The sequence below is a fragment of the Dryobates pubescens genome, chromosome 20, assembly GCF_014839835.1.
Source record: "Dryobates pubescens isolate bDryPub1 chromosome 20, bDryPub1.pri, whole genome shotgun sequence".
Classification (NCBI taxonomy): Eukaryota; Metazoa; Chordata; class Aves; order Piciformes; family Picidae; genus Dryobates; species Dryobates pubescens.
The window spans coordinates 14,740,100-14,762,498 of NC_071631.1; the positions used below are offsets into that span (position 1 = coordinate 14,740,100).

Sequence of the window (22,399 nt, forward strand, 5' to 3'; positions counted from 1 at the left end):
GCACCGGGAGGAGGTGCTGCGCCCTCACCTCGGACGAAGACCTTCAGCATCTCCGCCATCAGCAGCTGCGCGTCGCCGTTAACTGCAACGACAAAGCATTCAGGGGAAACGGGAGGCCGCCGCACTCTGCCCGGGCCCGCCCGCCGCCTCTGCCGCCCCGGTACCTCGGGTCCTGCTGTCCCGGAAGTGGAGGCGGAGCAGTCGGTCCACGGTCTCCTGCGCGGGGAGGAGAACGCGTGAGCGGGGCGCGGCAGAGCGGCTCACAACCCAGCCCCGCCGCCCGCTCCCGCCGCACCTTTTTGAAACCCTCTTCCCGCTCCTCCATGGCGCCGCCGGTCCCCGCCTCCCGGAAGCGCGGGCCGGGCGGGGGCGTGGCCGCCTCTGCCGTTGCGTTGGCGTCAGCGCCGCGCTCGGCCGGTGCCGGTACCGCGGCGGCAGCCATGGAGGAGTTCCGGCAGGCCTACGCGCGGCTGTGCGCGGCGCCGCAGGAGGCTGTACTGCGGGTGCTGCGGGAGCGCGGAACGGCGCCGGGCCGCGGCCGCCTGGACCTGACTGCTCAGAGCCTCTCGCTGGAGACGTGCGGAGCGCTCGGCCGGCTGCTGCCTGGCGCCGCGCCCTTCACCGAGGTGGTGCTCGGTGACTGCGGCTTGAGCGAGGAAGGTGGGAGCGGGGACCGTGACCGTTGGCGGGCGGAGGCGGCCTGTCCGCGGTGAAGGTGTCGCGGTGGGTCCGGAGCCGGCAGCAGGAGGGCTGGGCAGGCAGTAACTGCTGTTTCAGGCAGGTGAAGCTGCCAGGTCGGTGTCTGAGTGAGGAGGAGGCAGTGCAGTGTGAATGCCGTTAGAAACCCCTTGGCTGTTTTCGAGGGAACGTGTGTAATGCTGTTGGCGTTGAGTAGACGGTGGTGGTTGCTGATAGGGGAGAATTCGGATGATGATCTGATAGATCTAGTCACTAAGTCGTTAAATCTAGCAAGCACTGAATGGGGATTCCCTAGGAGGCAGTGTGAGCCTCTACTCGGTCCCTTCTGCATGAGCAGGATTTAAGGAAGCCTCCGTGTGCCCTGCATGGACATGGGCTATTTTCATAGCTGCAGAAGGAAGGCACACAGCGTGACACGTAGTTCTCTACCCAGGCACCTCTTTCCCTGAGAATATATTTTAAAATCTCCTGTCCTGAAAGTTCAGATGGAGCTTTCCAGCAGCAGTGGCCGTTTACTAGGTCACATGTTTTACCACAGCCACCTCTCCTAGGCTGGCTGTTGGTAAGGACGCTTTCTCCTCCACCTCAGGCAGAGGGTTACACCTAGGAAACAAACACTGTGGTTTGTTTTTGTGTTTTTGTCCCCTCTACTTAGGTGTAAAACTTCTGTTGCATGGTCTTTGCTCCAACACCACAGTCAAATCTTTGGATCTGAAGGTGAGTCTGGCTGAATAAAATGAAAACAAAGAGATGAGGAGCAAAATAGGAGTACAAGTTTAGTCAGACTGAGAAATAAATGGTCCCACTGCAGGATCGCTCTACAAGATGTGCACTGCTGTGAGATTCTTACCTTCAAGCAACTCAGTCCTTTCCTGCTTAACACCATGTCGCATCCAAAGTTACTATGCAGCTGATTTTTGTCTATTCTTATTGCATTACTCTATTGGAAAGTTATTGCTGTGTATCTGTTGTCAGTTGCTGCTTGGTCAGATGAAGCATGTGTAAGCTATTCTTTGGGTTTCTGTATTAAATAGTGAATTACTAGCTGTTTGACTTTCAGAGGCCTGGAAAACTAAGCATTGTTTTCCATACGTGATGATCACTCTACTGTAAGAGTGACTTTCTGTCCATCCCTCTGGCACACACATAGCTGGTCCCTTGAATTTACAGTCCTAAGCCGCATCACACCTTTCTCAGCTGAGGCCTTTTCAATTAAGTGTGTTGAAATGGTTCTGCATACCTAGAATCAGCATTTTCTGTCCTATTGTGGACCATGCTGATTCTGTGCCATCCTATGATTTTTGTGAGCTCTCAATCATGATGCCTCATAAGCCTGGCACAACCCTTCCTCCCAGGGACTTTAATTTTCTGGAAAGCTGACTAATACTGTGAAACAAATGTTGCTTAGACTATGTTTGACAGGCTGATGTTGGCATTACGGGTGGGGTGCTCCTGGTGGTGCTGATGGGATGGCTAGAATGGGACAGGGCATAGCCTACTCATCACCTGGAACTTTTGTTTCAGGGAAACAACCTGCGAACTGTGGGAGCTGAGGCTTTGGGAAAACTTCTTAAGCAGAACAAATCCATCAGGAGGTAAAAAAGTTGAATCTGTCTCTCTTTCTGTTGCTCCTGCCAGATGAAGTGCAACAATAGAAAAAGGCTGAGGGTGTAGCTTGTTGGGGTAGAAGGTATGTCAGGTGGTGCAGTTTCTTGTGAGGGATGGGACAGATGAAGGAGTGAGAACTGGAGGTGCCCTTTTGCATGATGCAGGGCCCTAGCAGCATCCTGGTCTCTGAGTCTGTTGGCAGATCTGGGTGTTTGAATGGGTACCATGGTCCAGGCATCATTTGTAATTGTGCATTTACTGTATGAACTCCAATCTTGTCTGATTTTTTTTCCCCAGCCTGATCTTGGAATGGAACAACCTTGGTGTGTGGGAGGAGGGTTTCTCCTTTTTCTGCCAAGGTCTGGGAGCAAACAACATTCTCCAGCGGCTAGATCTACGCAACAACCAGATCAACCACCAAGGGGCTGGAGAGCTGGCCATGGCATTGAAGCAGAATGCCAGCCTTCAGGAGCTAGGTAAGAGTTTTTTGCCCACCTATGTATATGTATGCATATGCACCTGTATCTTCAGGTTCCTTGCAGCCTGCCCTGATCTCTGCCAACTGGTTAGTGTCATTCCCAATTCCTCTCAGTCTGGAGTGCTTTGCAGACTTTGTTCAGGGAGTAGAGGTCACAGCCCCTTAGCCTTTGGAGAGTGGGAACTGTAATTGGAGTCTCTGGAACCAAATTTGCAGATGAAGATTGTATGCTTGGAGCAGGACAGTTCTTAGGGGAGGAGGGAACGGGTTCATTCCCATTTGTGAGTGCTGTTGGCATGCCTCATACCAGACTCTGAGACTGGCTTTACACTGCTTTGTCCTTAGTAAGGAAGTTTCCCAGAATTGCCTTCAGAAAAATGTGGTTCTTTGTGCCAGTTTTCTCATCCACAGATTGTGGTTGTGAAAGGAAGGCTTGTGAGATGAAAATGTGAGGGACAAACTTGTGTACCTTTTAAACTGCAATGGCTCCCTGCACTTTGCTATGCTTAAGAGTCATCCTTGGTTTTCCTACTTTGTCTGTTGTTTTCTCTTCCTCTCATTTACCTTGGAAGGTGTTCACCTGTCCTTGTGCTGAGACCATCAGGGACTAGTTAGCCATGCATAAGTAGCATGGTTTCTCTTGAGCCCTGTGTTTTCCAGCAGATGTGTGACTACTGGGTGAAAATTTGCTTTCTGTATAGATTTGCGTTGGAATAACATTGGGCTTCTGGGTGGCCGAGCTTTGCTAAACTGCCTGCACAGCAACAAGACCCTGAAGAAGCTGGAGCTGGCTGGAAACAATGTTCCTAGTGACATCCTGAAAGCTGTGGGTAAGTGTTACTTGCTGCACAAGAATCAGTAACGCCTTTTCCATTTCATCACTGGAGGGGTACAGGGCCCTTGCTGGTCTAGCAGAGAGCTATCTCTCTGCTCCTTCCTTTCTCAGCAGCATTTACACAGTGTCATGCAGTGCTTCCTCTTGTCTTTTTGAGGGCTGGTCAGGTTGGAAGTGTCACTTTTACCAGCAAGAGGAAAATAATAATTTGGATTAGAGATAACTGTGCCATGTAAATGTGGGAGAATTTGGGGCTCTAGTTTCCCTTTGAGTTCCCAAGCTTGGATATGGCTAATGCAATATCTCCTTTGTCATTGTCCTATCCATAGCAGAGTTGAATTGCTCCCTGTGGCTGGGGTGTTGATTGCTCCGTCTTCAATTTTGCTCCACCTTGTAAGATGAGAGTGGTCTTTGTACATGGGCCAGCCTGAGAAGGGCTGCTGGCCTGGTGCTTCCCATGGCTAGGTGTCATCCTGAGTGCTGTCTTCTAGCAATGCTTCCTGTTTTGATGCTTTAGAAACATGTTCTCCTGCTCTCTCTGCATCAGAACAAGCCATGGATCACAACCAAGACCGTCAGACTATCCTGAGTGACACCCAGAACCGCACATACATACTGACCAAGGAGGTTTTGAGTCTGAAGGATGAGAAAACCAAGCAGGTTAGCCATCTTATGTGTTGGCAGTTCAAATGGGGCAGCTGGAATCCTCATGAAAGGCTTAGTGTCAAGATTGTTGTGCACCTGAAGTTGCAGGTGTATCCCTGTGGGCAGGCACACATCATAGAGCACGATTTAGTAAATTGAGTCCTTTCTCTGCGCTTGGCTGCCCTGGAATCAAATGGTGTGGGTATGGACATATGCCCTGCTGAACATATTCATTCTGGAGGAGTTTTGGTGATTTCTTCACCCATATTTGTGCTTTTTGTTCTTTTGCCATTGGTTTCGTATTTCCCAGATGGTGAAAACCTGGGAATATGAGTCCTTTCCTTCTGACATCGAGTGGTGCAGAGTCCCTGCAGCTGATGACCTCAGTCAGATGTGCTAATGAGCCATCAAGCCTCCAGTTTGCTTGTTTTCAACAGAGTGGCTTGACCTGTCTTTAGCTTGCACTAGGAAGAGAAATATGAGAAAGGTAAATGCCTCAGGCTGATGCAGTTCTTTTCCTTACTGATGTTCACCTTGTTCACAGTTCTTGGATTTGATGGACACAATAGACAAGCAGAAAGAAGAAATAGCCAGGAGTGGCAGGTGAGTTGAGTTTCTGAGTGCTTTATGCTCTTCAGTATCAGAATTGGGCCCTCTCCATTTCCTGACAGAAACTACTTCTCTTTCTTTTCCTCCCACCAAATACAGGATATCTGCAGCACGAGTCAGCCAGCTTCAGGAAGCATTGAATGAGCAGCACTCCATTATGAATTCACTGAAAGCCAAGTATGGAGGAGGAAAACCTTACTCTTCCCACTGCTCTGTGCTGTATAGGCAGTGCTGAGCAGAGCTGTTAAGAAGGGGGATAATCTTGTAGGGTGGGTGGTTTACTGTTTTGCTTAGTTCTGCAGTAATATCCAGAAATTATGGTCAGGTCAGGCCTTTGGGTTTGCCATGGCAGATATTTACCCTGCTTTTAAGTAAAATTACAGTGCCTTGGTGTAAGAGCAAGTGAATTACAGAGGGTGAAAAGAGGGAAAAAGGATCCTGGGGATGGGATGGGGGCATGTCCCTTGCACAGTTCATAACATGGTGAGAGGCTGTACCTGCTTCCCATGGCAGTGGACAGTATTCTCTGAGCACCATGGCAGACATGAAAGAAAGTGACCAGGAACATTGCCTGCCAAGGAACAATGAGATGGAGCTGCCCAAAAGCAGCATTAGATTGTGCAGAGCCATATACATGTGACAGTGTAACAGGCTCATCCAATTCTGTCGGGCAAAGGTACTTTTGTTGTGCCCTACCTCAGTGTAGACACATCTCTCATGTACAGAGTGAGCAAATAGCTTATTCTATCTGTATTTAAAATGCTATCTGTACTTGTAAACAAGCTTGCAGTAGTATTACATAGCCAGCTTTGTGAGAAAGGGGTCCAGGAAAGGAAAACAGCACTTGGAAGAGGAGTGTGGTAGGACAGCAGAACACCAGGCTCTGAGAAGTCCCAGGTCACTCACTGGAGAGGTTGTTGGGTTCAGAGACATGTGGTGTCCTTGTCCCAGGGACAAAAAAGACCTCATTTAGGTAGTTAAATTTCCTTCACTGACAAATACGTGTTAACATCTTGTACCATGTGGTTTAGAGAGCTCACTGGAAATGTCTGAAATTGTCTCTCAGGAATCTGAAAAGTGTTTCTCTTAATAGGCTGCAGATGACTGAAGCTGCCCTGGCTCTGTCTGAGCAGAAGGCACACAATTTGAAAGAGCAGATGAATGTTGTAAAACAGGAACAAGCCAGCATGGCTGAGCGCCACTCAAAGGAGCTCCAGCAGCAAAAGCAGGTGAGCTGGATAAATCCTGCTTAGGTTTGAGAGCAGGTCATCCTTGGTTTGTGTAGGTTTGGGGGATGCGTGGTGGGATAGAAAAGCATGGGGTTTAGTGGGTTAACTATAGCCAACATGATGAAAATTCTTGAGTAAATTAGGTAGGTGAGTGGCAGGTGTGAGGAGGAGCCATGGTGTTTATGGAGTAGGTTAGATGGTTGGTTGTAGTGTTGCTTGGAGTAGGCTGGCAGAGTGAGAACTAAGGTGAGTGGAGGTTCTTAATGTTGATTCTGTTTGCAGGAAGGTGCTGATCGGGAAGAGAAGCTTTTGCGTGACTTGTCTGCTGCCAGTGAGAAAAATCTGCTTCTAAGAAACCAGGTAGGAAAGCAAGGCTAAGGCTGAGTGGGACTTGAATATTATTCACTTTTGCCCTTTATATGTGTCCTCTGCTTTGATCCTTGTTTGCTGCTGATTGTTCTAAACAGCCAACTTTCTCTGCTGATAGGAAAAGAAAATCCATTCTGGTGGTAATTTCCTTGTAGGTGGATGAGTTGGAGAAGAAATGCAAAGTTCAGCAAGATCAGCTATTCCAGGTGAAACAAGACTTGACCAACACAACAGCAGAGCTGAAGCTGAGGGCTGTGCAGGCTGAGGGTGAGTGGAGGAGCAGAAACTGGTCATAGGCACCTGTGAGTTGGGATCGCTGTCCGTGAGTCAGTGGTGCAAGGCAGCCAAGGAGAAAGGATGGAAGAGTTTATGATAGAGGGTGGCTATAGCCTGGGTAGCAGGAATACCATCATTGTGATCTGCCTGCTTTTAATCTACAGAACGCCTGGAAATGGAGAAGAAAAGATTTAAACAAAGCCTGGAAGACATGGAATCCCTTCGGGTAAAAGAGGTAAGAGTGCAATTTCTGCAGCATCTCTTGGGTCCTGACACACAAGTGCCACTGAAGGTCAGTGTGGGCTGTCAGCTGTTCTTAAATTTAAAAATGAGTGGACTCAGACATAGTGTGGGAATAAAAGGCTATTTCTGTGAGCAAAGCCCAGCAGAAGAGATCACAAGACATTCTGCCAGCTGGTAAGGTTTTGTGGCTTGCGAGAGGAGAGGCCAGAGTGTGTGTGTGATTGTACAAAAGAGACTTGGAGGCTGGCCCTTGTGTCAGTCTTGCTGTGCCTAAAGGGATTTATGAATGAGCAGTCTTGTCATGCTCACTGAATATGCATTAATGGAGGAAACTGAGACACATATACTGTATATAACCAATCCTTTAACAGGGATCATCTTGCTAGCCCCTTTCCTGTTATGTTTCAGGGGGATTCTGTCTGAGTGTGGACAGGATGAGAGGCTGTGATCAGATCTCTTTGGAAAGTTTGCTGAGGAGTGAAATCTCTCAAAAATAAAACCATACCAATAGATTTCTCAGAAGATGTTGAAATCTTGTAAGAAAAGACATAGGCCAGGAAGATTTTAGCCCAATTTTAGCCCTCTTACAACTAGAAAATGAATCTCTGGTGTTTCATGTCGCCTCAAGATGAGAGCTTGAACTCTGTATCTTTCATCTTGGCATGGAAAGGATCTCTAGAGCTCCCAGTTTCTAGAGGGTAGATTTTCTTAGTGGAGCTCTGAGGGAGGTAGGAGGTTTTCTTTTGCTGTTAGGTGGGTCGATGAGAGGATGCTCTTTCTTACGCCGAATGGCCATGCTGCTTTGCCTGGAGAGAAAAGTGGTTTTCTGTCACTTGTTTAAATGATTTTTACTGCTTTGCAGGTGGATCATATGACACAGCACATTGAGACCAGTGAACGTTCCATGCAGGACAGGATTCAGAGGCTGGAGGCCATCAGGATAGCTCTGGAGGAGGTGAGAATGGATGCTCCAGGCATGCTGGAATGCTCAGGTAGCGGTGTCAGGAGAAGGCTCCCAGGGGAGTTTTGTGGAATCTTATGTTGCTGACCTATGTAAAAATCACCATGTACTGTGGGGAGACACAGAAAACAGCAGTATGCCAGGTAAAATTATTTTTACTGCTTTGGACTAAGGAAAGAGAAGCTTCCAAGAGGAAACTTGTAGATTCTGATTGAAAAAAAATAAAGATTCCATTCAACATGCTTAGACTCTAACCAGGAGCTGGTGTCACAGATTTCCCATGTGGTCCCAAGTAGTGTTGCAGACGTCTTAACTATTCCTTCAGGTAGATCCAGTGTTACCCTCTCCTATTCCTGTCTTCAGAAAGCTTCACCCATTACTTGCCTCTCCTATAACTGAAATTCTTATTGAATTTAGATGGTAATCTTGGGGTGAGAAAAGGTGTGTAGTCTGGGTTGGTTTTCTCTACCCATGAGTGAGAAAGTCACCTGTGTCACAGCCTGTAACTGGAAGCTGCTAGTATTTTCTGGTCAGCCTTGTGTGATGCAGCTTCTCTCTCTGGAATGGTCTTCCATGTTTCTGTGGCAGGAGCTGAGCCAAGTCAAAGCAGCTGCACTTGCTGAGCGAGGCCAGGCAGAGGAGGAGTTCATAAAAGTCCGGAATCAGGCACGGCTGGAGGAGGTAAGGACAAGACCTGTCTGTGAGCCCTGCCTCTGTGGGCAGGAGTGGATTTGACTACCTAGCCTATGTTTTTGTTTCAGTTCTCAGGGAACTGCTGAGTAACTCTTCACTCTGGGTTTCACTGGCCTGCAGATAGTGTGATTTCTGAGGAAGGAGGCCTGAAAAGTCTGCTTGGAATTGTCTCTAGAATGTAACCACTGTCTTCACCTGCTCTGTGCTTTCCAGTAGTAACAGAATTGATGTGGGTAGTGTCATAGAAGATTTCATTTAAGTTGCTAACTTTTGAAGCTAACAGCCAGAAGTCAGTCTGTTTAACAGCATTTTTATGGGCTGATCCTCCTTCTCTGAACTCAGAGGAGGTTCCATAGGTAGCTACTGCTGCTGGATAAGAAAGGTCACTGTAGGATTGAACTTTGTGAAAATGGTGAAGTCAACACCCAGAACAAGGGATGAAGAAAAAACACTAAAGCTGTTAGAATGTTTACTCATCTGTAATATCACAAACCAAAATGCTTTACTGAGTTACAAACGTAGAGAAGCTGCCACTTGTGTCTGTGGTGGGACACAACAGTTGTTTAGTTGCACACATTGGTGTTTCAGAGCCATTCAGGATATGGAGGAGGTGAGGAGAGAGCATTAGTTGTAAATACTGGCAGTGGCATTGGTGCTCCTACCACCTCAACACCCAGTACAAGGACTTGCCTCTGTTTCTTAATGAGGGAGCTGGGTGTTGTAGCATCTCTGCCACAGTGTTTCCCCTGGCAGTAGAAAGCAGCTTAGATTCACTTCTGAATGCAGGGAGTGTGTCTGTTATGGCTGAGTCCTGTGTTTGTTCTTCAGTGCCAGCTGATTCAACCAAGGGTTCACCTTGTCAGGAATGAAAAGGGGAGAATCCCTTTCCAGGAATGGAACAGGGCTGATGGATTCTCATTTCCCTTTGTGTCTCACAGCAGCAACGATTGGAACACCTAGAAGAGAAGCTGCGGATGATGACTGAGGCACGGGATGAAGCTCAGAACTGTTGCCTTAAGCAAAAACAAATGGTTGCTGAGGCCCAAGCCAAAGCCAATCAGTTGAGCCTGCAAGCTGATGGACTCAGAAGGCGGTTAGAAGAACTTCAGCAGGTAATTGGAACTGAAGTTGAGAGATGGTCACCACCAGGGCAGAACAGATTGCTAAAGTTGTTTGGTTATTCATGGATTTGTCTCTGTGTGTGTTAGGACCTGAACAGTAAGGAGGAGGAGAAAGTGGCAGAGGTGAATAAAGTGAAAGTGGAGTTACAGGAGCAGATTGGACACCTGCAGGCTGAACGCACAGCACAGGATGGGCTGAGAGAGAAGATTGCAGCCTTGGAGAGACAGATGAAAGGTGAGGGATCCTTTCTTGGCTCTCAAATGGTAGCACTGAACTACCCATCCAGATGTATTTGTAGGAACTCTTGTCCTTATTTTATAGGGACCAAGACTGAGCTAACTGCCCAAAAGTTGCACAGCAAGCAGTATGTTTGGATTCCCTGCACAGTGAAATGTAACATCTTGTCTGTGTAAAACTTCTCCTGTTGTTTCATGCAGCTTCTCTTGTGTGCTTGTTGATCATCCTGCTTCCATTGCCTTTGGCTGTGCCTATAGCATATTATTCCCCCTTATTCTAGAGATGCTCTAATTTTCTGTACTAATGATGCTCTTCTTTCACAGCACTATCAAGTAATCACCGTGAGGCACTGCTGGACAAGGAAGGTGAAATATCCATGCTGCTGGAGAAGCTGAGAATGAGAGAGGCTGACATCTCCAGGATGAGGGAAGAAGAGGCCCAGCGAGCAAGTTTCTTGCAGAATGCCATCATGACATATGTGCAGGGCTCCCCCCTGGGAACCCACAGTTCTAGGAAATGAGAATGTGGCTTAAAGAATCCAGATACCTGCTGTCAGGAAAAGGGTGAGCAACTCAGGTACAGCCCCTTCTTTCTAAGTGGGATAGTATTGTCAGAGTGGGGTGACACAAAGGCTTGCAAACAGAGTGTTGCTTTTGCTCTTGTTCCTGAGCACATAAAGGAGAGAAGGAAGCAACCATCCACCAATGGGATAGAGGCTCATGGGTCTGAGTTCATGATGTGGAGCCCTTCCCCTGCACTGATACACACTTGAACTAGTTTCTGTGTTCTTTTGTACAGCACCAGTCTGTCAGCACAGCCTGTTGTTACAGGAGGCTGTATGCCCCCTGGGCAGGGAATGCTGAACCATTTATTGGGGTGCCAGGGCTTTTCACAGTGAAACTTGATAAACAGTGGGCAGCAGTGTTACAGTTCCCTCTAGATGGGAGCCATTTTCCTTGTTCTTGGAGTCCTAAAGCCACTGGAAACATCAGTTCTGATCCCTCTGTGCTTTGCAACCAGTACCTACAGATGGAATAAGTGGTTGCAAGCTCACGTTGGCTCTTTTGCCCTGCCCCTCCATGGCCATGGCTGTAGTGATGGCAGTAGATATGCCTTCATTAGGTATAGAAATGGCTATGCAGAGGCCACTGCTGTGCAGTGACCACCCATATCCTCAGAGAACAGATGGGCTTTGGCCATGCTTCAAGCCTCACACCACCAACTGGTGTGGGAAGGGTGAGGTGAGACAGGGGGGTCAGCATCTGTACTTTCTCACTGTGAACTGCAGCTCTTAGCTGGATTTCTTGTGGCCAAAATGCAGCAGGATTTCATTTCACAAATGGCAAAAGTGTCCTGCTGGCTTCTTAGGATCCTGGAGCTGAGTGCTGTTTTCTGAGCCTTACCCTAATGAGGAGCAATGCTTCTGACTTGGCCCTGGCATGCTGCTTCTCAGAGCACAAAGAGGGAGAGGGTGCTTCCTTTTCCTGGCAACATAAGCCCTCATATGGCATGGAGAAAGGGACGTGAGGGTCTGAACTGGAGAAAGTGGAGAGCCTCCTGTTTGTTTTTCCAGTGAGTCTGTGGTGGGAGAAGTGGACTTGCAGTACATATTTTAAGAGGCAACAGGAGAAAGGAATGTTGTGTGAACTGATTGTTTTGTGTTCATGATTTTTCATATTGAGTTTTGCTCTGCTTTTTTAATAAAGACCTTTTACATTTTGCTGTAACATGGGACAGTGACAAGCTGGACATTTGGCTGATGTGGAGGGAGGGGCCTGCTGCTGTGTTAGCTTCATGAAGGTCTTGCTGGTCTGTCCTAAGAGGCTGTTAGAGGTGGATAAGCTTAAGCATGTCTACAGCTTTTGATTCTGAACTAAGGTAAAAGCAAAGAAGCCAGGAACCTATGCCCCAGGCACAAGGAAGAGGAGATACTCTGTGTTGGTAGCTAGGTATCTGTGGGTGCTGGGTATCGCTGTAGACCAGCAGGTAGGGGAAAACAAAGCCTACTGTTTTGAGACTACCTCTGCCTGAGTTATCTCAGTTTGTGGTGATACACTTGGAGAGATGGAGGAATCCAAAAGCCATCTTAATGCAGGGTTTTTGCTGCTGCATCTTTGTTCCTCAGCAGCTCCAGGCAGATGATGGTGAAATCTGCAGTTACAATCCACCCGCGTTTTAAAGCTTCATCCATAAGCAGGTGGCCATGGGTGTGAGAACCGGCGTCTGCAAGTCTCCGAGCAACAGCCATCGTGTCGTTTCAGAGGACAGCGTGCAAATAACGTGCCGTGCAGGGGCGGTCTGCTCGGGCAGCGCGGGGGCAGCGGGAGCTGGCCAAGTACTGAGAGAAAGGGAAGGCAGAGCGGGGCGGGATCCTGCAGCGGTGTGGGGTGGGACGGCTCCGCCTTTCTCTTCCACCACCCTTTGCAGAGGGCTCCGGCCGGGCCTGCGGCAGCCCCGGGGGAGCGGCGGCGGCGGGCTGCGGGAGTCGAGCGGGGGCGGGGCCCTTGCGGGCACGCCCCGCCCCCGCCGTAGGGCTCGGCTGCGCTCGGCTAGACTCGGTCGCGTTCGGCTCGGCTCGCCTCGGCCCCGCCCCGCCGCGCGGGCTGTCACTGCGGCGGAGTCGCGGCGGCGCCGCCATCGCGGGCAGATGCAGGCGATCAAGTGTGTGGTGGTGGGCGACGGGTGAGTGCGCGGCGGTCGCGGGGCCAGCCCGGCCGCGCCTCGGCTCTCCGCAGCCCGGCACAAAGCGGGTCCGGACCCGGCTGCGCCGAGGGATGGAAGGGAGGGAGGACCCGGCGCGGCGCGGCCCCGCCCCGCGGCCCGGGAGAGCCGGCTCCGGCGACGGGAGGCGCGGCTCGGCCCGGCTCGGTCCGGCCTGGAGCATCGTGAAGCCGGGGCGGACCCTCAGCGGGGCTGGGCCCGCCTGGTCGCGGTGGCCTGGCCGGCAGTGATTCCTCACCGGTGGGGCCGCCGTGCCGCCGGAGAGAGACGCTTCAGGCTGCGGCCAGCGGGTGAAGAGCCCGAGAGCCCGGGCCGCGGGCCCTGCCCTGCTCCGCGCCCACCCACCGGCATGGGGTCGGGGCGGCCAGCTGACGCCGAGCGGCCGCTACCGCCGTCGCCTGGCGGGAGATCCAGTAGTCGAGCTAACGGCGGCTGGCTCCGTCCTGCCCAGAGGGTCCCGCTCCCTCGATAGTCCATAAACTTAGGTCTTGTCTCTTAACACCGTGTGGTTCCACATCTGGTAATGTTTTGCCTGGAAAACAAACAGCTGCTCCTCTTGGGGTGTCATGTCTGTCTCATTTTGTTAGGTGCCTCTGTATTGCTGTTCTTCCTCGTGCAAGTGCAGTCCCCCTCCAAAATCTTGGTGTTTCTAGGCTTCTCTCATATCTCTTATTGTTTGTGTTTTAAGCTGAAATACATCACTGTTTCTGATTTCACCATGTGCCTCTTGTCATCCTTCTTGCTTTTTTCTTTAGGCTTTCCCTATATGCTGCCTTTTGAGAACACATCTGTACGCAAGATGCAGGCATGCAGAGATTTATGATGGTTCATAACTTTTCCTAGCTTGTCCTGCATATTTTTCCTCATAATTCCTCTTTGCTTTCCTGATCACCACAGCAAGTACAGAGCTGAGATACTGTGAACTGGTCTTAGGCAGGGACTGGTCTTTCCCGTTTCCCATGTGTGCCGCCCCCTCAAATCGACGTTTTGAGCAAGGCCTTCCAGGTGCCAATCTGTGGGGGCTAAAGAAAGCAGCAGGAGAAAGGGTCACCCACCAAAACAGCACAGCCTTACTCTGGAGGAGAGTGCAACAGCTGGGAGCATGGCATGTTGGAAATGGACTTCAGCTGCAAGTTTTCAGTCCTGTGTTTTGCTTTAAGACCAAAGTGACAGTCCAGCGACTAAATGAATTCAGATACCCAAACACTTTAATCATAGATCAGCATGGGGTTTGTGAATTACATGACTTTCCTCTTTGAAGGGAGTGAGGTCATGCATGGTTCAGAAGAGTTGAGCCAGTCAGGGTAGTGGTTCCTTACACAATTTCCCTCTTCTCCCAAGAGAGGGGAGCTGATACAGGGAAAAAGGTGGGCAGATAGCTGTTGTGGTTCTCACTGTGCTTTGTGTCATCCTGGTACAGGACTGTGGGGTCCTCTGGGATTTTTTGCTTACTCCTGAAGTCTTTCCTTTCTGCAGTTACAGAACTGGGTGAAGGACACCTATTCATCTTTGCTAGGGCATCTAACAGCTTTCCCTGTCACTGGCACTTAAGGGGAAGTCTTGGGAAGTCTTCCCACACTGACTCTGGGAAGTCTCTTGCAATTTACAACTGTCACAGTGATGAGCAGGTTGTTTATAGTGCTAGTACTCCTCTGTTCTTACATCTAAGCTTTCCCCTCCCACTGCAGGGCTAACTGAATTTCATACCCTTACGCTGCTTCCAGCCAGGCCCAGCTCCACTGGGTTGACCAATCCCACCTGCCTTCAGCAAAGCTCTGAGCTGATATTTTCAGTGATCTACACTAATGCCAAAGTTTCTTTCCGAGTGACAGTGGTCACTTTGAAAGTGTTAGTTTGTGGATACTTGGGGTTTTTCGCCTTTGTATTTAGTAGCATTGAATTCCTGTATCTGAGGAGCTTGGATAATTCTGTGTTGTTGCACAATTTTTACCTCACTGTTTGCCCATTTTGCTAGATTATTATGGATGTGTTGAGCCCAGCATAGAATCTGATTTTTCCATTTTTTGGTTCCTAGAACAACTATATTTTGCCTGGTGGTTTGTTGAATGAATGGGGAAAAGGAGCAGGGGAGAGCAGTCAGGAAGGGCAAACATTGTGAGTTCAGGCCTGGTCTTTGGCAGCTAAAGAATTCCAGCCTGCTACAGGTTTATTTGGTTTATTTTTGCATATGATAGCTTTTTTATTATTTGTTTTGGTGGGAAGAAGGATGAGTTTCACAGTTCTTCCTGTTGTACCTTTCTTTATGCTTGTCACTCTTCCTCTCTGCAGAGCTGTAGGGAAGACCTGCTTGCTGATCAGTTACACCACGAATGCCTTTCCTGGAGAGTACATCCCCACTGTGTAAGTAATGGCCCTAGCCCTCAGCTGCTTTTTGTTCTGTATGCACATGTGTCTGCACAAGTTGGTTTTGTGGATGAGGAGAAGGCTGTCCCAAATCAGACTATGAACTTCACACCTGGGGGTGATGCTGATGATGTGTCTATGTGAGGTGGGCAGACTGCACTGCAGTCTCCTCTCCTGATGCATTGCCCCACTTGGATTTTGTATAAAGAGATGCATCGGTCACAAAAAGGTTGTCACTAATGGAGGCTCTTTCTTGGCAGGTTTGATAACTATTCTGCCAATGTCATGGTAGATGGAAAGCCAGTGAACCTAGGCCTCTGGGATACAGCAGGACAAGAGGATTATGACCGACTGCGGCCTCTTTCCTATCCACAGACGGTGAGTGCTGGACTTGGACTGGCCTGTAACTGCTCCCTCTTGGGGACAGGGAGACTCCCAAAGACAGCCAGGCTTCTTTCTTCTAAGGAAAGTCTTATGTTGCTGCAGCTGTTACCATAATCCTTGTTGTTTAAGAAGTATCACAGCTGAACTTCTCCTGAGCTTGTCCTGTCCTAGCCCCTGCTGTGTAATGGTGTTGAACAGTTACGTGTGCCACAGGGAAGCTCAAGTGAATGGAACAGTGTGGGGCTGCTCTGCGGCCAAGCTATATTCCATACTCCCATTCTCTCTTGGTGGCACAGCTCACTGTTAGGCTGCACTGTTAGTGTTTTCCTGGCTGTAGCAACTCCTGCATGGCCCTCAACCAAGGGAGAAGCTCACGGCACTGTGGGCTTTTGCCCATAGCACATTTATGGCCATAGGCTCTTAACATGCAGAGCCCTGTATAGTAAAAGATGAAGTTATGCATTCAAAGTCTATTCTTGCCCTCTCTGAATTAGCCAGTCCTTGCTTGTGGGATGAGGCTGTCCTGTATAAGGCCCCCTCTCCACCCTCCATTGTCTCTGGCTGTTTCTACTCTGCTGACCCTCTTGTTTTTGCACAGGATGTTTTCCTGATCTGCTTCTCCCTTGTGAGTCCAGCCTCCTTTGAGAATGTCAGAGCCAAGGTAAAGTATTCTCCTTCTGGGTGAAACAGTGGAAGGGAAGAACCAATGAAGTAAAGTCTCCTTCCCACCCAGCACCACACCTACAAGCCCAAAATTTGTAGCAGTCATATTTTGATAAGGAAGGTTATTAGTCTGCAGGTTTTAAGAGGAGCCTACTTTTTATTCATGACTTAGTTGGCAAAATTTTGTGGTTTTGAATCTGCATGAGATAAGGGATGTCCTAGAAGCTAAAATGCAGTTAAAGGAAGCACTGTGTGCAGAGTTGGCTGGCACTCTGTAATGATTCATGTCTCAGAGCCTTCATTAATACACCTACACCAATCTCCTTCTGCAGAGAATATCCAGAACTGTAGGCACAAGTATCCTGCTCAGGTGGTGTTAGCATGTCAGATGCTAGTGAAAGCCTAGCTCCTAATAGTAAATACATCCTTGTGGTTCTATCTACTGCTTCTTTGTTTCAGTGGTACCCTGAGGTCCGACACCATTGCCCAAATACACCTATCATCCTGGTGGGCACCAAGCTGGACTTGAGGGATGATAAGGACACCATTGAAAGGTTACGTGACAAGAAACTGGCCCCCATCACCTACCCCCAAGGTCTGGCCATGGCTCGGGAGATTGGTGAGTCTCGTGTGCTGGCACTGAGCTTTTGATTTCAGAGTGGGTGAGGGACAGCATGTCCTTGGTAGAGCTGGGGTGGTTGAGCTGGAGCTCTCTTTCCCCTAGGGTCGGTAAAGTACCTCGAGTGCTCTGCCCTGACGCAACGGGGCCTGAAGACGGTGTTTGATGAAGCCATCCGGGCTGTGCTCTGCCCACCACCCGTGAAGAAACCTGGCAAAAAGTGTACCGTGTTCTGAGGGCTGTGGCCTTGGTGCTGGCTCAGCATGTTGTCATCCTCTGACAGATTGCATATTAGCTGGGTGTTTCTGGAGGGGGCTGGGATGTGTAGGGCCCTTCATCATGTACGAAGTCAGTGTTTTTTAAATGTCTCTTTGATTTAACGTCAGTGTTGATGTGAAGGGGCAGTGGGGGCAGGAGACTAGCTGGGGGCTTTACAAGCCCCCAGGGGAGGTACAGTGGGGAAGGCAAGGTAGCTCCTTGGGGTAACAGGCTGTTTTGGCTCTCCAAAACCCCAAGCTGAAAGGGCTGAGACATCCATCCTGTCCTGGAAACACCTGGTTTCACCCTGCAGGTGAAACAGGTGGTGAAGATCCTTGTGGGATTGGGGAGGGAGCTTGTGTGAATGGTGCTGAGTGACAAGAGCAGCTAGGAGAGTGGTGGGATCTCCTTGCCCAGCCTACTGTGGCTAACAGTTAACAAATTGGTGCTCTAGCAGATACGTGCCTGAGACTGTTAAATCATAACCAGCCCCAGAAGGGGTTGAGGTAAATGAGATATGAAGCTAAAGAACTAATCATTAGGTGCTTTATTGGGTACTAGCCAAACTCAGTGAGTGAAACAGCTCTGTGCAATCCATGTATTTGCCTTTTCGTGTGCGCACACCCTAGGACAGTGTGGTGCTGCTCCCCCCATCAGTCTTTAGCAGGGCCTCCCCCCCAAATCCAGTCTCTGCAGAGCAGGGCTGTGGTTGTTGCCTCTGTTTTGTTTTTTTTCTACTAAAGACAACAAAGGAAGCAATGAGGAGTCTGCTAACTTCTTTCCCTTCCCACTGAAAGTGCAGGTGGGCTCTATGGATTTGGATGAACAGGGAGAGCTTCTGAAGGGTTGTGGGGGAGGGAATAGGGTTGGAAGAAAGACAGGTCCAATTTCTAATCATCATGTAGAGTGACAAGATAAAACCTTATTTGGTGCAATAAACATTCTCCATGACGGTGTATGTGAAGCTTTATTATGTAGCAGCCCTCTAAAGGGTAATCTTCCACTTCCCTCCTCATAGATTCCAGCCCTGCTGCCCCTCTCCTCCAGCAAGGCTTGCTCTGTGTTATTGTTTTTTATCCAGGTTTTATCTATGCAGTACTAGTATCAGAATTAAGGCCAGGTGTGAAATTCAGATGCCATCTTAGGAGACAAGAAATCCCCCATCGACCATCAGTGAGGTGCCAGTTGTCATAGCACTCTTATCACTCAGCAGGAAGAGAATGCTATTCACCACATCATCCACCTCTGGAATCAAACACAGAGAACAAGTATCCCAACAGGTATGCCTTTGACATGTAGATGCCACTGGAGTGGGGATATAGCTCCCCCACCTAAACTGTACGGTGCAGTATACAGGACAATGTGGCTGAGAGCTGGACATCCAGGTCCTTCTTGTGATCAGATGATGCTTAGTTCACAGCAAGCACCTCTGCTTCCCTCCCAGTCATATGTGTGAATGACAGAGTCTAAGGGCATTTCACTTGTCCTAAGAGGAGAAGGCTGTACAAGAGGGGAGATAGGTTGGACTTGATGATCCTTGGGGTCTCTTCCAACCTTAGTTACTGTGATAAGGTTGATTCCTGCCCTGTCCTTATCAAGTACTTCAGGAATTCAGCCTAGGCTATGCAGCAGAGTTGTGGCTTTGCCTATGAGATGCAAGGGACCTCTGTCTGTGATGTCAGTTACAGGGAAGGCTTGGATGCAAGAGTCCAGCCAGGCAACAAATCTACACCACTCACCTGCAAACTTTCCTAGTGGAATCCGACTAATCATGGCAGCAGATTTCTGAGGATCACTCCAGTTAGCTCTCCCCATGTCAGTCATAACCACCGTGGGGTTCACAGTGTTCACCCTAATCTGGGACCAAGAGCAACATCAGTCAAACCAAACAGCTCTGAATGGAAATGCTGAGGTTCAGCTTTCACATTTTCCTTGCTCTGAGAAAGAATCCTACCTTGTGGGGTCCCAATTCCATTGCCATTACCTGGCTCAGCATATCCAAAGCACTTTTTGTGGAACCTTCAAGAGAAGAACAGGAGGCATTTAAGTGCTTAGCACTTGGTCTGGAACACATAGACTATTTCACTGCCCAGAACTGGCAGCCAGCAGCTTGGTGGTTGTGGGTCTCCAGGAAGTCAGGAAGAAGAGGGGCACTGCTGAAGCTGCAGGTACTCACAGTAAACAGCGTGGTCACGCACAGCACGCTTAGACGCCTGGCTGGAGACATTCACAATGGCACCTGGCACCCCCTGTGCAATCATCTGTCTAGCAACTATCTGGGAGGAGGTAGAAGAACAAAGAAGGGATGCCAGAATCGGAACAGGAGGAATCACTATTTCACTCAGTAGGAATATTGCTGGGCTACTGTGATAGCCAAAAGAGCAGAAATATATGGAAGAATTAAGTCCTCACTGCCTCCCACTTCCACGAGCGAGAGTCAAATAGAGTGAAGGGGCTGTATATGCATATTGTCAGGGTACCTTTGGGTTACAGTCCCTTTAGTCCCACAGTGAACACCTATCTCTACTGTGTAGAATAACTTACTCACTGCTCTTCATAGAGACAAATGCAGTGAGAGTTCTTCCTCACCTGGGAAACATGAAGCACAGCATGAAGATTCACATCAAAAGTCCTGCAAATCAAATGTGAAAAGTTACTGAGTGGTTGCAGCCCAGGCCAGAGAGTTGTTTTAGGAGGCAGCAGAGACCAAGTGCTGCTGGTATCTTAGAAACACTGGCTCTACTCTAGAAGATGGACAGAAAGGCCAAGCTGACTGGCTAGCAAGAACAACTGCATGCTTTTGGCAATAACTTCTCATTAGATCTAAGCTATTTAGTGTGCAGGGAAGGCTGCACTCCTGCACTGTCACACTTCCAGCAGGACTCTGTTCTTTAGCAGAACAATCTCAGTTTCTCTATTAAAGTTTAAACAGGGAGGCCTGGGCATCAGCCAATGACTCTTCCTAGGTCAAACCCTTCATATGACTTTAAAGTAATAAATCTGTAAAAGCAGCTTTTTTCTTTTTGCCACAAAGTCCTTCTTTGGTCAGTTTTTTACCTGTTAGTTCTGTAGAACAATCTTAGCAGAATCCATTCATTTCACAGTCTAGTCACAAGTTAATCTGTTACTATAGACCCACAACAGGTGTTCTTAATGTAAGGCCAAAGCAAAACCCCTCTTCTCAGAAGGATGTAGATGCATTATGTCCTATGTCCTAAAGCTCACCCCCCAGACTGGAACGATGGATCTTTTGAGAGAAATGTTACTGCAGTAAGGAAATTTAATCTCCCATCATGACAGCTTTATACTCCTTTACCTGGCTTTGTCTTCTATGAGAATTGCTTTATGGACAACTGCCTTTCAAAGTAGCAGAGACTGAGCTGGAGCTAGACTGGCACCTGTGAGCTGGACTAACAGCACAAAGCACTCTTCTCTCCAGTGTAGGCTGTGTGGTGCCTGCATACCACCAGCTGAGAGATCAAACTATGGGCTCTGACTACTCCTTAACTGTGGAACAGCCACAGTGCTTCGCTGGGTGTCCTTTTGATCCTCACAGGGTGAAAGGTGATCAGATAAAGTACAAAAATACAGTAGACTGCAGACTAAGCAGTAACAATCAACAAACCACTGGACGTTAGGCGTTTCTAGTGCCTACACACAAGCAGCTTGCTTCTGTAAAAGTCACCAGTTTCTGGGAGATTTCCCACGCCAGTATTGCCAGGGCTCGGTGGGCAGCACCTCCCCACTGGCAGCAGCTGTGTCCGCGGCACTCACCGCTGCAGGGCGTCCCTTGTCACTTCCAGGAAGGGCTGCAGCATCGCCACTCCCGCGTTGTTCACCAGCAGCTCGAAGGGCCCCGCCGCGCTCACCGCCGCCTCCGTGGCGTCCCAGTCGGCCAGATCCAGGCACAGGGGCTCGATCCCGGGGCACTGCGGCGAGGGCAGCTCCGTGGGTCGGGGGGAAACCAGGGGAGAGCCGGGAGGTTCGGCGGGGGTCACAGGGGAGAGCCGGGAGGCTCGGCGGGGGTCACAGGGGAGAGCGCTCCCGGCGGGGGGGCCGGGGTGGCGGCTCGGGGGTGGCGGTGGGGAGGGTCCGAGGGCCCCGGTACCTCTCGCGCGAGGCTCTCCAGGTCGGCGGCGGTGCGGCTCAGGGCGGTCACGCGAGCCCCGGCCTTGCTCAGCGCCACGGCCACGGCGCGCCCGATCCCTGCGGGGACACGGCGTCAGCCCCGGCCCCCGCCCGCTGCCCGGCCCCCGCCCGCTCCCCGGCCCGCTGCCCGGCCACCTTTGCCGGCTCCGGTCACCAGGGCCCGGCGGCCGCGGAAGCTGAGATACGGTTCCATGCTGCGGGCGGACTGCGGCCTGGGCGGGCCCACAGCCCGGGCGGGGCCCGGGAGCGGGGCGGGGAGCGGGACCTGCCCCCTGCTCGGACCATACGGGCTTCGCTGCCCGCAGCCGGGAAGGGAGGCCTTGCAATCTGGGCCCCGGGCGCTGCTCCACCGAGGCACCTGCAGGGAGGGCATGAAGCAGGCCCAGCCTCTGCAGCCCCGGAGCCCCTGAGAGGATGCAGCCAGAGGCTGTTGCTGGGAACATCCAGAAACCAGGCATAAAACTAGGCCAGAGATAGTAAAGTGGTTGCAGGTAAGCTACCGCACCACAGTTTACTTGCAGTGATAGCCAGTGTGGCAGTTCCAACCACTGCCTAGCAGAGCTGGCATTGTGCAAAGGCAGAGGAGCACAGAGGAGCACTCTACTAACAGGTCTGCTGCTTAACACTGCGCTCCAGACATTGCTTTCTGAGGAGTCTAATTCAAGAGCTTCTGTGGCCTATCTGGTAACTGCAGGAACAAACATCAAAAAGAGCCAAGTTTACAACAATTAATTTACTCCTCCCTTGAACTGTTTTACTTTGTTAATCATCTGCAAAGATTCTTCCCCTCCACCTCTTCATCCAACTCACAGGATTTTTGACCCTTTGACATCACAGCAGCCTGAGAGGAGGCTGTAGAGTTTTCTGGATTACAGGGTTTGTGGTTCCTACTTGGTGCATGTGTTAACATAACAAAACACAGCCTCTGACATATTTAAATATTTATTTTGTAGAATCACTTTATGTATGAGACAGTAGTTTGATTAAACCCCTGCATCCCAATATATCCACAGAGCCTGCTCTAGTGTCAGCACAAGAAACCCTTAGGAGAAGCATGCACACACTGAATAGTTCTGTATTGCCACAGAGGAGGCCATGGTCCTTTTTCACTTTAATGAACACCCTACCAGCTTACCATACACTGCCTTTTTGGCACACCTCATTTAGGGTGACCAGCAACTACAGTGTGAAGTTTCTGCCACTCAGTTTTGCTGCCATTCATAGAAAGTGGTGTCAT

The 22,399-nt window shown here is 49.7% G+C and overlaps 3 protein-coding genes across 4 annotated transcripts; 2 read left to right on the top strand and 1 right to left on the bottom strand.

Moving 5' to 3' along the window:
• Positions 1-300: 300 nt before the first annotated feature.
• On the top strand, positions 301-10,524 carry LRRC45 (leucine rich repeat containing 45). Its single transcript, XM_054170785.1, has 17 exons — positions 301-660; positions 1,355-1,416; positions 2,224-2,294; positions 2,605-2,783; positions 3,487-3,615; positions 4,168-4,280; positions 4,810-4,868; positions 4,974-5,051; positions 5,968-6,103; positions 6,386-6,463; positions 6,628-6,739; positions 6,913-6,983; positions 7,854-7,946; positions 8,541-8,633; positions 9,584-9,757; positions 9,854-10,001; positions 10,328-10,524. Exons 1-17 carry the CDS (start codon positions 324-326, stop codon positions 10,522-10,524), a joined length of 2,130 nt encoding a protein of 709 aa, XP_054026760.1. The 5' UTR covers positions 301-323.
• Positions 10,478-16,991, top strand: RAC3 (Rac family small GTPase 3). 2 transcript variants are annotated; one of them, XM_054170791.1, is made up of 6 exons: positions 10,478-10,567; positions 15,015-15,086; positions 15,350-15,467; positions 16,072-16,134; positions 16,596-16,755; positions 16,861-16,991. In XM_054170791.1, the coding sequence occupies exons 1-6, from the start codon at positions 10,521-10,523 to the stop codon at positions 16,989-16,991; spliced, it is 591 nt and encodes a 196-aa protein (XP_054026766.1). In that variant the 5' UTR covers positions 10,478-10,520. The 2 variants fall into 2 exon arrangements, with proteins under 2 accessions (XP_054026766.1, XP_054026767.1); XM_054170792.1 differs by lacking the exon at positions 10,478-10,567 and adding an exon at positions 12,580-12,686.
• A 1,104-nt stretch (positions 16,992-18,095) lies between these two features.
• Positions 18,096-21,390, bottom strand: DCXR (dicarbonyl and L-xylulose reductase). The gene is made up of 8 exons (XM_054170790.1): positions 21,298-21,390; positions 21,122-21,219; positions 20,788-20,942; positions 19,603-19,645; positions 19,190-19,289; positions 18,968-19,032; positions 18,753-18,870; positions 18,096-18,258 (listed from the first exon to the last, which is right to left on the bottom strand). Exons 1-8 carry the CDS (start codon positions 21,353-21,355, stop codon positions 18,155-18,157), a joined length of 741 nt encoding a protein of 246 aa, XP_054026765.1. The 5' UTR covers positions 21,356-21,390; the 3' UTR covers positions 18,096-18,154.
• Between the last annotated feature and the right edge of the window lie 1,009 nt (positions 21,391-22,399).